Source organism: Myxine glutinosa, chromosome 2 (genome assembly GCF_964187855.1).
Source record: "Myxine glutinosa chromosome 2, kmMyxGlut1.1, whole genome shotgun sequence".
Classification (NCBI taxonomy): Eukaryota; Metazoa; Chordata; class Myxini; order Myxiniformes; family Myxinidae; genus Myxine; species Myxine glutinosa.
The window spans coordinates 12,279,830-12,296,036 of record NC_136262.1 but is presented as its reverse complement, the minus strand read 5'-3'; the positions used below and the strand labels follow the sequence as shown (position 1 = coordinate 12,296,036).

The window sequence follows — 16,207 nt, the reverse complement described above, 5'->3', positions numbered from 1 at the left end:
GGTGCGTTTAGCGGTGAGATGGCTGGCAGATACTCCACAGGCGGAGCAACGGGAGAGTCCATGGACTCGTAAATTGGTTCGTCAATTTCCCCGCAAGGGGCCAGGTGGCGTACGGAGACAGTTGACTCGCGTCCATCAGACATCAACACACAAGCATGCTTGGGATTAGCTTGGAGTACTTGCACCTTATCCACGAGTGGATCATACTTACTCATGCGAACAGCACGTTTGAGGAAAGCCGGTCCCAGCTCTGCAAGCCAAAAAGGTAAAGATCGGGTACTACCCGAACTCCTCGGGTGATGAAGCATCCGTTCGTGTGGAGTTTGATTGGTAGCCGTACACAGTAAAGTCCTGATCGAGTTCAGTGCCACAGGTAGCGACCAAGCCCATTTGTCTAGGCCTCGGCCGAGGGACTTAAGGCTCAGTGTAACGGCTCTCCATATAATACCATTGAAGCGTTCGACCTGTCCATTCGCATGCGGCCTATACGGAGTGGTATAGCTGGAAGCAACATTATGCTGGAGTAAGAAGTTCCTCACTTCCTGGGACAGGAACACCGCACCTCGATCGGTATGCACGTAGGCCGGATTCCCAAACATAGAAAACAAGTTCTTTAGGCACCGGATAACCGTGGCGGCTGTCATATCTTCGCACGGGAAAGCAAAAGGGAATCTCGAGAACTCATCAACGATTGTGAGCAGGTACCGAGAGTTACTCGAAGCCGGTAATGCCGACAGTGGCCCTTTGAAATCCATCGCCAATCTCTCCCACGGCCTAGTAGCTCGGACCAGCGTTCCCATAGGAGGGTTGTAGAAGCACGGTTTGAGCTCAGCACATACAGAACAAGTGCGACAGATCTGACGAATATCCTCAACCGAGTAGGGCAAGTTACGACAATGCACAAAATGAGCGAAACGCGTCACCCCGGGATGGCACAAGGTGTCGTGCAAAGCGCGCAGGTCCTCAAAAGATATGAGACTCGCACACGTCGCCGGCCGCGATAAGGCGTCGGCACCCAGGTTATCCCTCCCAGGGCGATATTTGATTGTGTAGCAGAAATCGGCGAGTTCGATCCGCCAGTGAGTGATTTTCTCATTCTTAATGCGTTGAGCATGCTGGGTGTCGTACATAAACGCAACGCTCTGTTGGTCCGTGATAATTTGGAAGCATCGTCCGAGCAAATAGGGACGCCAACGCCGAATCGACCCGACGATGGCATACGCCTCCTTCTCGACAGACGAATGTCTCCGCTCAGCGGAGGAGAGAGTTCGCGAAAAGAAGGCCACAGGGCCCCCCTCCCCTGGGAGAGAGTTGCAGCTATCGCATGATCCGACGCATCACTTTCCAAAACAAAAGATTAATTTTCGTCAATCGTCGCCATAGCGGCGCCAGCGATGTCGGACTTAAGGCTATGGAAAGCGGCCTTGGCGGCAAGGCTCATGAGGAACGCTTCACAGTCCACAAGTGGGCGGAGCTTCGTGGAGAAATTTTGTACCCACTTAGAATAATGAGCGAACAGCCCGAGAGCAAGCTTCAACGAAGCACGATCGCAGGGCGGGGCCATGTCGAGCAAGGGTCGCAGACGCTCCTTATCCGGAGCAACAGAGCCGTGGGTCACGGTGTACCCCAGAAGATCTATTGTGCGAGCAGAGTAACGACATTTAGCCTCATTCATAGTTAAGCGATACCTCTGCGCGACCTCAAGGAAGCGCTTCAGATTAGCATCATGATGTTCCTGGTCATACCCGCAAACCGTGAGATTATCCAGATAAACAAAGACCGGTCAAGTCGTCGATGCGATGAGGATGAGGTCGTCCATAGCCCTCTGAAAACAAGCGACCCCGTTTGAGACCCCAAAAGGTAGCCGGGTGAACTGATATAACCTCTGACCCGATTCAAACGCTGTATAGATGCGATCTGCCTAGGAGATGGGGATTTGATGATACGCACTACGCAGATCGAGAGTGCTATAGACCGAATACTGTGCCACCTGTCGAACCAGGGAGTCCATTCCCGGAGTGGGTAGGCGTCCAGCTGTGTAACCCGATTAATCGTCTGCGAATAGTCGATTACCATACGTTTGCGATGCGATTCGCTTCGTACCACCAGAACTTGGGCCCGCCATGGCGACCGACTAGGTTCTATGATACCTTCCTTTAGTAGCAGGCCCGTTTCTTCCGCAATGAATTGCGCGTCAGCTCGTGAGGAGTAGCGTCGCGATTTAACCGCGACAGGTGTACAGTCCGTGGTCATATTGGGGAACAGTGACAGTGGCTCAATTTCCATCCCTGCAAGAGCACATACAGCAAGAGTATCAACAACAACAACAACAACATGCATTTTAAGGCCATTTTCCCTGCTAGAGCGGGGGTTAGCCTTGCGGTCCCCATGACAATCTTCTCCATTTTGCCCTATTTTCTGCATCTCTCCTTGTTACCCCCCTTGCCCGCATTTCTTCTTCCACCATCTTTAGCCAAGTCTTTCTCGGTCTTCTCTGTCCTCTACTTCCTTCTACATTAATTTCCATCACTCTTCTCAACCAGTCACTTTCATCCTTCCTCAACACATGACCAAACCATCTCAACCTGTTCCTCTTCACAGCATCAATCACAGGCAATATTCCCATCATCTTTCACAATTCATCATTTGTCTTCCTCTCTCTCAACGATACTCCGCACATCCATCGAACCATTCGCATTTCCACCCTTTCCAGCGTTCGTTGCTGCTCTACGTTCATTACCCACTCTACGCTCTACGCAAGAGTATCAGTACCACCAAATTCCATTTCCAAACGTCCATGTCGCTTGAGAAAATCATGTCCTAACAAAAATTCTGCACATAATGCTGGTAAGACAATTAGATGCACATCCGGAAACATTCGACCCTTAATCACAAGCTTCAGTCGACATTCCCCTTTTGTGCTAAGCCATAGCCCCTGAGAGGCCATAAAGATTCGGCGTCTTGTCCCAAGTATCGGCCATCCACGTTTCTGCACAAGTCGAAAATCAACATAACTATCCGTGGATCTCGTGTCTATCAAAGCATTAGCAAAAATTCCCTCGATCATGAGTGGGATTATAGCACGAGCCAGGCCAGGTGGACCTGAAGTTATTGAGTCATCAAGGCGAGGCGCTCCTGCCTCGCGTGTGGATCCAACGCCAGCTAAAGTCTTTTGTGCCGTTGAAGTCGTCTGTAGGCCAGTCGTGCCGCCTCCAGAGGGTGCACGTGCCATGCGTGAAGTTCCCAGCTTTCGTGCCGTTGAATTAGCTTATTGATCATGCGTGCAGCCTCCGGAGGGCGCTCGTGCCACGCACTGAGTTTCAAAACCAGCATTAGCCGATCGGGTGGCCGATCCCGGAAGTTGGCAGGGTGTCGGAAGAATGCCGGCCAAGGATGGTCGCACCGCGTACTGAAGTGTTTGCGCCACTTGTTTAGTCGGCGCGGCGAGTCTCACCAAGGTCGAGCTCTCAGCTCAAGGCCCACGGAAAGGGGCTATCCCCATCAAAGTCGGGCGAGGCACGCCGCGCGCCGTTCGGACCGCTGGCTCGGAGATAAGCACATTCATCGTCGAGCGGGCTTGCTTGCCCCGCGACGCTCGGCAAACTTTTGCAAAATGTCCCATCTTTGAGCACAAATGACACTTCGCATCTTTAGCAGGGCAAACAGACCTGGGATGATCCCGATTCCCGCAGAAATAGCACGTAGCGTTACTTTCGGACCTGGGTCCAGCTGCAGTGGCCACCGTCAAGCCTGGATCGGGATCCTTGGGAGTGGCCGGGGTCTCCGATTCCGGCGGAGGTGTCAAGGCTGCATCCACGACCTCGGCGGTAGCTCTCTCCGATCGAGTCTGTCGAGATGTCCCCGCAGTGACGTATAGACGTTAATACGCGTCGGATTGTTCCTGTGCTTCGGTGTACACGTGAGATAGCCGGAGTGCTTCGGCTAGTATCAAATCGGCTTCTTCAAGTAGTCTCTGTCTGACGACCGGTGACCTAAGTCCTGCGACGAAAGAATCGCGAACAAGGTCATCACAGACTTGTTCATGAGTGCGTACAACAGGGGCACTCTCCTTCAGTAGGCGTCGGAGGTCTTGAGCAAATTGATCTAAAGTCTCCGTGGGCTGTTGTCGTCGCGTCACAAGCAAATGTCGTGAATAGACCACGCTTCGTTTTTTTATGTAAATACGCTTCAGCTCAGCCACAGCTGCATCGAACGTCTCACATAGTTCAATTGCCATGTACACGGTATGGTGCACCTTTGATTGCAGCACTTCGAGTTTTGTTTCATTGGAGACGGCCTCCTGAGCCTTGAACTGGTTATCCAAGATTTTCAGCCAATGTGTCAGTTCGGCGGCCGCGTCCGCCGCCTGAGGGTCTGCTCCGAAGATCGGCACTTGGATCATCTTATGAGTCATGTCGTTCTCGTTCGTGTCCCGTTCTCGTTCAAGATGAAGAGACGAATTTGCATTAATTGTTGTAAAAAGTCAAATCCACAACATTGTCCCAATGATAGGTTTAATGCAAATTCGATCTCTGGCAACACCTGTAAAAATACGATCATGCAATATATCAGGATTATATAATCAAGGAGAAGTCCAGCAATTAACAATCAGTGCAAGCAAGCCTGGATCATCTAAATATACGCACCATTCGAGTCTACGCTGTCACAGATTATATGTCACAGAAATGATCCGAAGCGATGGTCGTCCGAGTTCTTAGACACCTCTCAGTGGTTGGAGAGAGCATAACACCTGGGTTCAACTTAGGTACAATTTCATTACACACCCCATGTAAAGTTTTGACTTTTTCAACATATTTCAACATACAGCTAGTTGATCTTCATTTCAACAATATTGATAGATAAAGGTGATATAATATAACAAATATCATGAAACATTTACATTTTGTAGTCCATTGTATAATTTAAATTAATTTTAATTAATTTTAATTTAATTAATTTTAATTTTAATTTAATTTTGTAGTACTTACTTTTTCCACATGCGAAATTTGCATTTATGTTTATTTAAATTGCACAATGGACTACAAAATGTAAATGTTTCATGATATTTGTTATATTATATCACATTTATCTTTCAATATTGTTGAAATGAAGATCAAATAGCTGTATGTTGAAATATGTTGAAAAAGTCAAAACTTTACATGGGGTGTACTTACTTTTTCACGTGACTGTATATAATATTTAATACTATTAAAAATCCATGCTCCACAAGGCTGCCCTTGTTCCTATATTTATAAAGATCACATGAACCAAATATGAGGTCAATTGGAACTTATTTCGAGGTTGCTCAAAAAATAACATTTTTAATTTATCCTGTTTTTTTCAGATGGCAGAAACTCGCAGCTCTTCCACAGTTTGGTTGCTGGGCAAGTCTGAAAAGGAAACAATATGTGGGGGACTACCAACCAAAGGACACACATTGCAGAAAATGGTGTACCATCACATACAAGAACACCATACAGTTCGTGAAAGTGCCAGACGTGGTGTACAAGCTGTGTGTGCTTCCTGCGAGAAAGCACGAATTCCAGTGCAGAGAGTAGATTCCTGTGAGCGCCAACTTTTGAAGTTGCATGATGCCTACAAACTGGTAAAGAAAAATAGAACCCAGACATTCGAAAACTATAGAGTGAAGGAGCAGATGTTCAAAGATGATCTTCAATCCCTCTTCAATATCTCACCAAATGATGCGCTTGAGAAAATGACGAATGAAGACGACAAAGCATTCCTTATTCACTAGACACCTCTGGTATTTGTCAGAACACCTTGCTGCATTAGCTCTTTTTGATAGCCGGGTGGATGATGAGACAAAGGCAAAGATGGTGAAGAACTTCAAGCGGGCTCCAAAGCCAAACAATCTTCATCGGATAGATGCTGAAGCCTTCAGGCTGACTCAGTGGACACCGACATCACAAGTCGATCTCTTGAATTATTTGGTGTTGTCATCTCAGAGTCTGACAAAGAAGTATCACTGAGTTTTCTGGAAAAGGAGCCACACCTCTGGAACACAGACAACTCATACCAAGAGCTTGAGAAGAAGATACGCAGCATGAAGGTTATCAATGACTGTGCTGAGCGAGGTGTTGCTCTCATCCAAACTTTCCATGACACTGACCAAGAATGAAGAGCAGAAGCAATTTGTGTTGAGAGTTGTGAAACTTCATCGTGAAAACTTTCCAGTGTCAACCAAAGCCATCTTTTCAAAGAAGTAGGCAATGTTTTGAAACACAAGTTTCTGAATATAATGTTACGTAAAATCATTAAAATTATGTGTATTCTGATGTATACTTTGTTTTATCGTCTGATAGATATTTTATATTTTCTGATGGAATATTTATTTTTTCCGATAAATGATTTATTGTCAAATTAATACATGAATGCTTAATCTACTGTTTTGTTTTTAATCTTAATTTGACTATATGAATTAACATTGAACAATGAACAATTTAACAATTTAACATACATGTACATTGTGCAATGGTACATTGTACATAATTATTTATTACTTTACAAACAAACAACAACAATAACAAGAATAAATAATAATTATTTGGATAAAATTATTTATAATAAATAAATAATTTGAATAATTGAAAATAGATAATTATCTATGAATTGATGTATGATGCTAAAAATTCTGTATCTTATTATTCATTAAGATTTGTCAACATTTTGAGCAACCTCTAAATATTGTTCAATCAAGCTCAAATTTCCACCACAAACTACTTTCTTCAATAGGAATAGGGGCAGGCTTGTGGAGAAATGAACTAACTTTGCCTTGGGCAAACTAACTAACTGCACGCGTCTTCAGTATCAAGCTCAAATCTCTCATGGCGGATCTGAAGAGTGGAATGCTTGGAGAAATGGTGGGCTACTTCGACATGAAGAAGGATCAGAAACGTGGACTCCCACACTGCCACATCCTGCTGATACTTGCTCCCGCATGACGTTATTTTCCCGGGTGCCGCGCAAACGTCTGCACCCATCGAGATTTAACGGATGTTTATATAAATCGTTTAAAATAAAAAAAGCCTTCAATTTCTGATATTTAGCCTTTTCATTTGGGCCTCCCAACTGAAGCCCCGCCCGTAGGGCGTCAAGCTCAAATCTCTCATGGCGGATCTGAAGAGTGGAATGCTTGGAGAAATGGTGGGCTACTTCGACATGAAGAAGGATCAGATACGCAGCATGTGGCAGTGCAAACACAGCATCTATCCGATGAAGATTGCTGGTATTATATAACCATGGTCTCAATTATTTATTTTATTTCTTGCCAAAACAAGAATGTAAAAAAACCACAGTTGTAAAAAAGAGGTACTGAGACAAAGACTTAACTCCTTCAGTGTCAGGTCTCTTCGTAGAATCCTTGGCTGTAGTTGGTCGCACTGTGTCGAAAGAGCATTTGCTGAGAGAGACTCAGATAGATGAGATTTGTTATTTGGAAAGTCCATGAGTGTCAGTTGCGGCTGTATGGACATGTGACTCATTTTCCCAATGCTGATCCCACTCACCAGATTCTTTCAGTGAGGGAGCTTCGTACGTGGAGGAGGCAAAAGGGCCGACCACGTGCCTTGTGGTTGCGGTTGCAGCAGGTTGAATGAACCACAAACACCGATTTGAAATATTGAAATGTATTAAAACAAATCAAACAGCCCAAAAAGCCCAAAATAAAATATTAAATTGTTAAAACACTTCATAACAAACATTAAAACAAACAACCCAAATATTAAAATATTAAAACAAAGCCCAAAAAGGGATCTTTGGATACTTTGAAGATCAGAACAAAACAGCTTCTTAATCTCACCAGAATCTTTCGGGCTGGTGTGAGAAGAAATGGATTTCTCCCCAGTGGAATCCTCAATAAGTGCAAGTTGATCTCGGTGTAATTCCTCCTGTGTTAGGCTTGCCTTGCTAGCTGGAAGCAGGTAAAGAAACACTTCCTTGTTGGCATCTGTAACCAACCTATCAAGTGTTTGTCCATCAGAGACAAGCTGCTGGGCAAAAATCCACCGCTGAACCTTCGGGTGAAACCCGTAGTCCTTGAAAACCTGCACAACACAAATCATTTTACAGAAAGTCAAAAGTGCTAATTTTGAATGACATGTACATTGTACAATTATTTTTTTATAGAGGATCTATGAAATATGAAAATATGAAAATGGAGAAGATTGTCTTGGGGACCGCAAGGCTAACCCCCGCTCTAGCAGGGAAAATGGCCTTAAAATGCATGTTGTTGTGTTGTATAGAGGATCTATGGCTCGTGGAGGAGCTGCGGCACATCATGCACACAGACAGATACAACAGACAATACCAGACTGGACTTTCACACAAACACAGCTGCTCAGCTTGGAGGAAATGACGTCACTCCACAGAGTACTCTGGGTACCAGCGACATCATCTTTGTAGCTTCATTTTTCTCTCCGCACTCAGAGCAATCTCACTGCAATACCAGGCCAGCCTATGAGACCAGTTGGGAGATAAAGCTCATGTCCTAAAAACCTGCCCTGCTGCTCTTGCACTTCCCTTCTGCCCTTCTCAACCTATAATTTGCCCAGTCATACTCCATCCACTTTGAAATCAGCCAACATCATTGCATTGCAATGATGAGATGAAGTCATTGCAATGAAAGAGAGTTTTCACCGACTCTGGAAAAAGGTGGAAAATCTGATTCCATAAATTACAGACATATTAGCTTACTTCCCGTCATCAAGATCATGGAATCCATCATCGTAGTTGACATAAAATAATTCCTTTTCTCCAACAGTCTCATCTCAGATAATTAATTCAAATCAAGGCTGCTTCTACTTTTCCAACAATGGATGGAAGCCTATAATGTCAGACATTAGATCAGAGCAATCTCTCTGGACATATCTCGAGCTTTCGATACAGCCTGGCATCCCCCCACCTTGTTCTCCAAAATCTCTGCCTATGGCATCCAATGCCAACTCCACTCTTGGATTACTGACTTCCTCCACTCTCGTAACCAATGTGTGTCTCTATACAGGAACCCTTTCTTCTCCTCCACCCTATCAAGGCTGGAGACCACCAAGGCAATGTTCTAGGCCCCATCTTATTCCTCATGTTCATCAATGATTTCACCGACTCTCTGGAAAATCCTCTATCTCTTTGCTGATGACTCCAGCCTCTGTTTAGACATTCCTCATTCTTCAGACAGGCAGCAGCCTCTTTCCTCTCTTCAGATCTTGGTAAAAATCACAAACTGGTCTTGCATATGTCCTTTAAATATGTCCATATTGAAGTTTTCATATATATTTTCAATATGTCCAATATGTCCATATTGAAGTTTTCATACATATTTTCAATATGTCCAATATGTCCATTAAATATGTCCATAAATATCTTCAATCCTGAGATCCTCCTGAGAAATCCCACACTCTGGCTCACTTTCCAAAAGGATCGTACGGAAACCCTTCCATCTACTTTCTCAACAACCCTCTCAAAGAAGTTCAATCACTCACTCCTGGGTCTACCTCTCAGCCACGATTTATCTTGGGCAAACCACATTTCAAATTTGGCCTCCAACGCCAGTTGCCGACTGGGCATCCTCCATCATGCAAAGTCCTTCCTTGGCACACAACTGATCTCCCATTCACCTACAAGGACTTTATCCATAACTTGATGGAATCCTGCTCTCCCTCTGGGCTGGCGCTCCTGCCGATCATAGCCTGCCAAGGAAACCAAGGCTTTCAAGATAATTGGAATCTCCCAGGATGAAGCTGAGTCTATGGGTCTATCACCTAGCCATTGCAAACTCGACGGTGTTCTCTCGGTCTTCTGCCGCATCGTTTCTGGTCTTACACCCTATGCTCCTCCCCCACCCCCAAATTTCTGCAAGCCAAGCACGGTCCACCATCAACCCCCTTATGGTGAAACTACCTAAATCCAGGATCCCCACTCACCTCCACTCATTCGTTCCTCTTTTTCCCCACCTGTGGAATTAATTTCCACATCCTTTTCAATCTCATTCTTGCCTCCAGGTCTTCAGGACAGCTGTTCACAATCATCTCAAATCGTCCCCAATCCAAAACCATGATCTTTTCTACCCTCACTAACTCCCACCACAATCCCTCGCCCATCCAAATTTCCAGTTTTCCCTCCCAAGTTTCCTTCTGTATCGTCTTATCCACTCAATGCATCCCCTGCATCTTCTCCTGCTCCTCATTCTTTCCCACACCCATTGTTTGCCAAGTCTGCCTCTATCTGGCCTTCAACTTCAACTGCTGTTGGTGTTTCCCTCCTCTCTCAACTGATTATTACTCCCGCCAGGGAGTAATGCATTCGCTCGTGTCCGTCCGTGTGTGTGTGTGTGTGTGTGCGGCCGTCCGTCCGTGTGTGTGTGTGTGAACAAGTTATCTGGAAAAGTTCTGAACGGATTTGGATGAAAGTTGGTGGGATGATTGCCCTTGGGATAAGGAAGAACTGATTAGTTTTGGGTGAAGCTCAAGATATTATTCCGGATCCAGGAAATTTTTTGGGGATTTTTTTTTCTGTTTTCCTTTAAAAACCATTTTCTCTGCAATAATTGGACCGATTGAGAGCAAATTTTCACCATGGGAGGGACTCGGTCTGTAAAATATTTTAATGGTAATTATGACGTCACAGGTCACGTGGTTCGGCCGCCATATTGTTTTGAGTGAAAAACACTAAAATCCAATTTTCTCCAAAACGACTGAACAGATCGAGGCCAAACTTTGCAGGCAGAATCGCATACCCATGACGAACAAAAAAGTCAGTGAGCATGACATCATGCATCACATGGTTTCAGAGTTATGACGTTTTTAAGCACAAACCTTTAAAACCTAGCTCCTCCCTCATTTGTGATCCAATCGAGGGGAAACTTCACAGATCTGTTCAGCATATCAGTCTACTAACATATCCTTTTGGAATTTGCGATACGTCAGGTGGTTTGGCAGACATCGTTAATTAAACGCAAATAATAAAAACATTTATATCTCTTGAACCACTTCATTGATCGACGTGAAACTTCATACTGTGGTAGAAGTCATGAAGAGTAACAAGTGTGCAAAATTTGAAGATGATTGGATGTACTGTCTGGAAGCTAGAAGTTGTTATTGCGTGAAGAAGAAGAGTCTTCGCCTGTGGACGATTAATTAATTTATCACATGTACAGACTTGCAGGCATCGTTTGACACAATCTCCCAGGTTCATTTGAACCTCAAATAAAATTATAATTCCAGATTTGTCAATGGCTGAGGTATATTAACAAACGAATGAAACAGATTTGGCCAAATTCCAACTTTAAAAAAAAAAGATCGCATATTTACCCAGGGTTGTGAGAGGCTGAAGAAGAAGAAACCTCGCATCCTGCCGATCAATCTGGTTCCATGACCATCGCAAATAAATAATTCTGGTCATGGTTCGACGATTTTCAGGTTTATTACTCCCACTAGGGAGTAATGCATTCAATCGTGTCCGTCCATGTGTGTGTGTGTTCGTATGTTCGTGTGTTTGTGAACAAGATATCTGGAAATGTTCTGAACGGATTTGGATGAAAGTTGGTGGGATGATTGCCCTTGGGATAAGGAAAATTAGTTTTTGGTGAAGCTCAGGATATTATTCCGGATCGAGGAATTTTTTTGGGGAATTTTTTTGGGAAAGATTTTTTCTGTTTTACTGCATGAAAGCTTTTGTTCTTATTCTTAAATGATGTTTTTCTCCGCTAATTCGAGATATATCAAAATTAATTCTCTGACAGTTAGGGCTTACTTTCTTTTTCATTTATTGTTTTGGGGAGAGGGGATGTTAACAATGAATGAATGAATGAATGATCGTTTTAAGGCCATTTTCCCCGCTAGATGAACAAGTGGAAGGAATGTATGGAGACAAAAGGTCTGAAGGTGAATATCGGAAAGACGAAGGTGATGGCAAGTGGTAAAGCATGTGGTGAGGTGGAAAGAACTGGGAAGTGGCCGTGTGCTGTGTGCAGGAAGGGTGTCGGAGTGAACTCCATTCAATGTACAATGTGCGCTGAGTGGGTTCATCAAAAATGTAGTGGTCTGAGAGGGTCATTTACCAGTGTGGCAGCTACATTCAAAATGTAAGGTGTGCACAGAGGGAGCTGCAGATGGAGGAAATGTTGAGTTGGATCTTGGAGACGGTGTGAAGCTGGAAGGTGTGAAAACATTTTGCTACCTCGGAGACATGCTGAATGGAAAAGGTGGATCAGACTCGGCAATGGTTGCTTGAGTGAGATGTGCATGGAAGAAGTTTCGGGAACTGAGTGGCGTGCTGATGAGGAGGGGAGTGTCGCTGAAGCTGAAGGGAAAGGTGTATGCTGCATGTGTGAGAAGTGTTATGATTTATGGGAGCGAGACATGGGTAATGAACGTAGAGCAGCAACGAAGTCTGGGAAGGGTGGAAATGCGAATGGTTCGATGGATGTGCGGAGTATCGTTGAGAGAGAGGAAGACAAATGATGAATTGCGAAAGATGATGGGAATATTGCCTGTGATTGATGCTGTGAAGAGGAACAGGTTGAGATGGTTTGGTCATGTGTTGAGGAAGGATGAAAATGACTGGTTGAGAAGTGATGGAAATGAATGTAGAAGGAAGTAGAGGACGGGGAAGACCGAGAAAGACTTGGCTAAAGATGGTGGAAGAAGAAATGCGGGCAAGGGGGTTAACAAGGAGAGATGCAGAAAATAGGGCAAAATGGAGAAGATTGTCATGGGGACCGCAAGGCTAACCCCCGCTCTGGAACCCCCGCCTTGCGGGCCTCATGACGATCATGGTTCCCTGTTTGAGGCAATGTTTTTATGGCCGGATGCCCTTCCTGACACCAACCCTTGGTCGCCTCTTACGATGCGCAGGGATACGGTGTACCTATTCTAAACAGGGGTACACACCGTGATCAGGAGAGGGGATGTTAAACAAAACGTATTATTCCAACTAAACCCACCGCGGGAGTATGCGCTCTACTGAGTGGCGTTCTAGTTTAGTCCTGTTCTTCCACGAGCCTCAACTGTGTATACAAAAAAAAGAAAAAAGAAGAAAAGGAAAGCGAGGTAAACCTGGTTTTTCAGCATTTTCACTGTTGAGCTGCGATTGACCAGGATATATATTGGACCAATGACATCCTTTGCATCCTCTACAATGACCTTGAGGCTGAAATGAGGAGGGAGTAGGGGTGGGGTGGAAGAGGAAGGGAGTGTCAAAAAAATTATCAGAGAATGTGCCGCTCTCCATTCTGAAGGTCAGCAAACATAAACAATCTGCTGCTTGCAACGTTTAACCTTTCAGAACACAGGATTTTCATTCATCACAGTCTTCATGACCATTGTCATGGAAGCTCCAGTTCATCATGCAGTGAAAAATCAATTTTTAGTTAACTATTTTCATAATACAGAACAACCCGCTCCATAAGGCAGTGGCCAGGGGAGTTATGTTATTATCCGTATTCAAACATGCAATTCAAAATACCTCTCACTGCACTGGAAAACGTGGGGATACCGTACTGTAAAGTGTAAAAGATGAGAACTTGTAATACCCTCTCCCACCTGGAGCGGTGCTACATGATACGCATTCACATAGTGAATTTGCACCCCAAAAGCCTCCAGCAAAGGTAAAACACTAATTGGGGGAATGCTGATCCTATGCAGCAAGTCTGGATGTAATCGGCCCAGAACTGCAGGAGTGACGCGACGCGTTGTCCAGGATCCCCTTCAACTTCGCTCTAATATGTTATGAGCCAACGGGGTTGGTCAGTATCAGTCAGAGGGAGCAAGGTTAACTGTGAATTTTTAGCAAGGCTAGTGCTCCAAGATATGGAAAATATGTGATAGCACTGTGCACCAAGTTTCGTCTAAATCGTCCATAACGTTTTGAGATATCCTGCTATATGTTGGTTTTATTCCTATCACTCAATGGTGAAGAATCACTTTAAAAATTAAATAATTCTCATATCCGAATGTATATTCAGATCTTCACCAAAATCTAATCGAATCATTCTTATCACATACCCAATCTATCCACCAGGTTTCGTCCAAATCCATTCATATCATTTTGAGATATCCTGCTATATGTCGTTTTTGGCCCTATCCCCCAATGGTGAAGAATCACTTTAAATTCTACCAGCCGGATCTGAATCCGGATATTCACCAGAATCTAATCATTTCGTCCTTGTCACATACGCTACCTCTCTGCCAAATTTCGTCCAAATCCGTCCACAACTTTTTGAGATATCTTGTTCACAATCAGACAGACAGGGATGAAAACATAACCTCCATCCACCTTTGGTGGCAGAGGTAATACACTGGTACTGTGACCAGGATATTTCCGGAAAATGAGCGTTATTGGTGTAAATATTATTAGTCCCCTACCGGTGTACACCGGAGGGGACTATGGGTTTGCATTCCGTCCCTCCGTCTGTCAGTCCGTCACGCAAAGAACAGTTTTCCGGACTTTTTTCTAAACTCTTAATGCTAATGATTTCAAACTTGGTACATGGTTTCCACATGATAAGTTACAGATCAAGTTCGAACTTCACGACGTTTTGATCATTATTGACAAAGTTATGGCACTTTGAACTTTGGTAATTTCCCCAACAGTTTTCCGGACGACAGACTGCCGGTAGGGGACATGTATTGCAGCGCAATACTCAGAATGCTTGTTGTTTCTGAAGCATGGTTAACAATGACCAGAAAATGCATATTATCACCCCACACTCCTCCCAAATACATTCTTTATACACCATAATCTGACAATTGTGTTTTTGTCGAAACTGTATTTATCTTTCGGTGTGTGTATCTATAGTGTGTCCTTAGGAAGATTATCGGTGTTAATTTTTCATACCTGTATACAAAATCGTCCGTTAATTCGTGTCACATCTTTTGAGGCCTTGTAGGCTACCGTGTCCTACCTTGAGGCTTTGTTTTTCTCTCAGCGGTCCATCGATTGTGCTGCAATTACTTTCATTCTCTGTTTTTGCCCCAGTCTTTCACCCCATACTTCCTTGTTTAAAATCTCAACTCAAAAAAAAATATATATATATAATATATATATCCTTCTCTGTTCTTATTCGTTGTTCTTATTCGTTTAATCGTTGTTCTTATGTGTTCGTTCGTTCTCCGATCACGTGTTTCACCCCCATTTCCATTTTCCATTTCCCCAGATAGTTTTCACTGCTCAATTTTAAAATGTTTAAACTTTCCCCTGAAGTACTGTATTCTGTCGTACATTATAACACCTTTTTCTTCTTCTTCTATAAAAGGATGCTTTCAACCCGCTCACGAAATCTATTCATTCCAAAAAAAAAATCCATCTCTTACAGTTCCTCTTTTCAACATTCCCGAAACTCTCCTGCACTCCACCCCTCCTCCAGCGTCCTCAAACGTATTTTTGACTCGAAGGTCACAAGAAACTCATTTTGCAATAAATGTTTGTTTCCCATTAATCATACACTTTCGAAAATCCAATCTCACCCCTCCCCTCCAAATCTTCCCCATCACCCCTCCCTCCAAAACTTCCCCATCACCCCTCCCCTCCAAAACTTCCCCATCACCCCTCCCCTCCAAAACTTCCCCATCAACCCTCCCCTCCAAATCTACCCCCTTGTCCCTCCCCTCCAAATCTTCCCCATCACCCATCTCTTTCAAATCTTCCCCCTTGCCCCTCCCCTCCAAATCTTCCCCATCACCCATCCCTTTCAAATCTTCCCCCTTGCCCCTCCCCTCCAATCCTTCTCATCACCCATCCCTTTCAAATCTCCCCCCTTGCTCCTTCCCTCCTAAACTCCCCCCACACCCCCTCCCCTCCGAGACTCTCCCTCGCCCCTCCCCTCCTAGACTCCCCTCTCACCCCTCCTCCTCAAAGCGTCCTCCCCGCTTCTTCCCCCTTCCAACTCTCACCTTCATCTCCCCCAACATTCTGCCTCGCTCTTCCCCCTCCTTCAAATAACACCTCACTGTGCTTCACCCAATCACCATCAAACCTTTTGTCCACCCCATCCTTCCCTTTCTCCGAGCTATTCTGAAATCTCTGACACACCTTCAACAGCTCTCCCTACCTCTTCCTCCTCTTCCACATCTTACCCTACCCCTCCCCCCCCTGTTCTGTATCCGATGCTCCCCCTTCCTCTTCATTAACGGTATGGACCTCAAACATCCGGGGCCTTCGCTCAAACTTGACTGATCTCTCCATACAGGTTGCTTCT

General features: G+C 44.6%; 1 protein-coding gene across 3 annotated transcripts in view; it reads right to left on the bottom strand.

The window, feature by feature from the left end:
• The window catches only part of RBCK1 (RANBP2-type and C3HC4-type zinc finger containing 1), a 108,750-nt gene that overhangs the window by 62,649 nt on the left and 29,894 nt on the right, over positions 1 to 16,207 (bottom strand). For all 3 annotated transcript variants that reach the window (XM_068108719.2, XM_068108721.2, XM_068108720.2), the window contains exons 5-6: positions 13,068 to 13,161; positions 7,820 to 8,063 (exon numbers count right to left, since the gene is read on the bottom strand). In XM_068108719.2, coding sequence (XP_067964820.2) covers positions 7,820 to 8,063; positions 13,068 to 13,161 — 338 coding nt within the window. The remainder of the gene's footprint in view (positions 1 to 7,819; positions 8,064 to 13,067; positions 13,162 to 16,207) is intronic.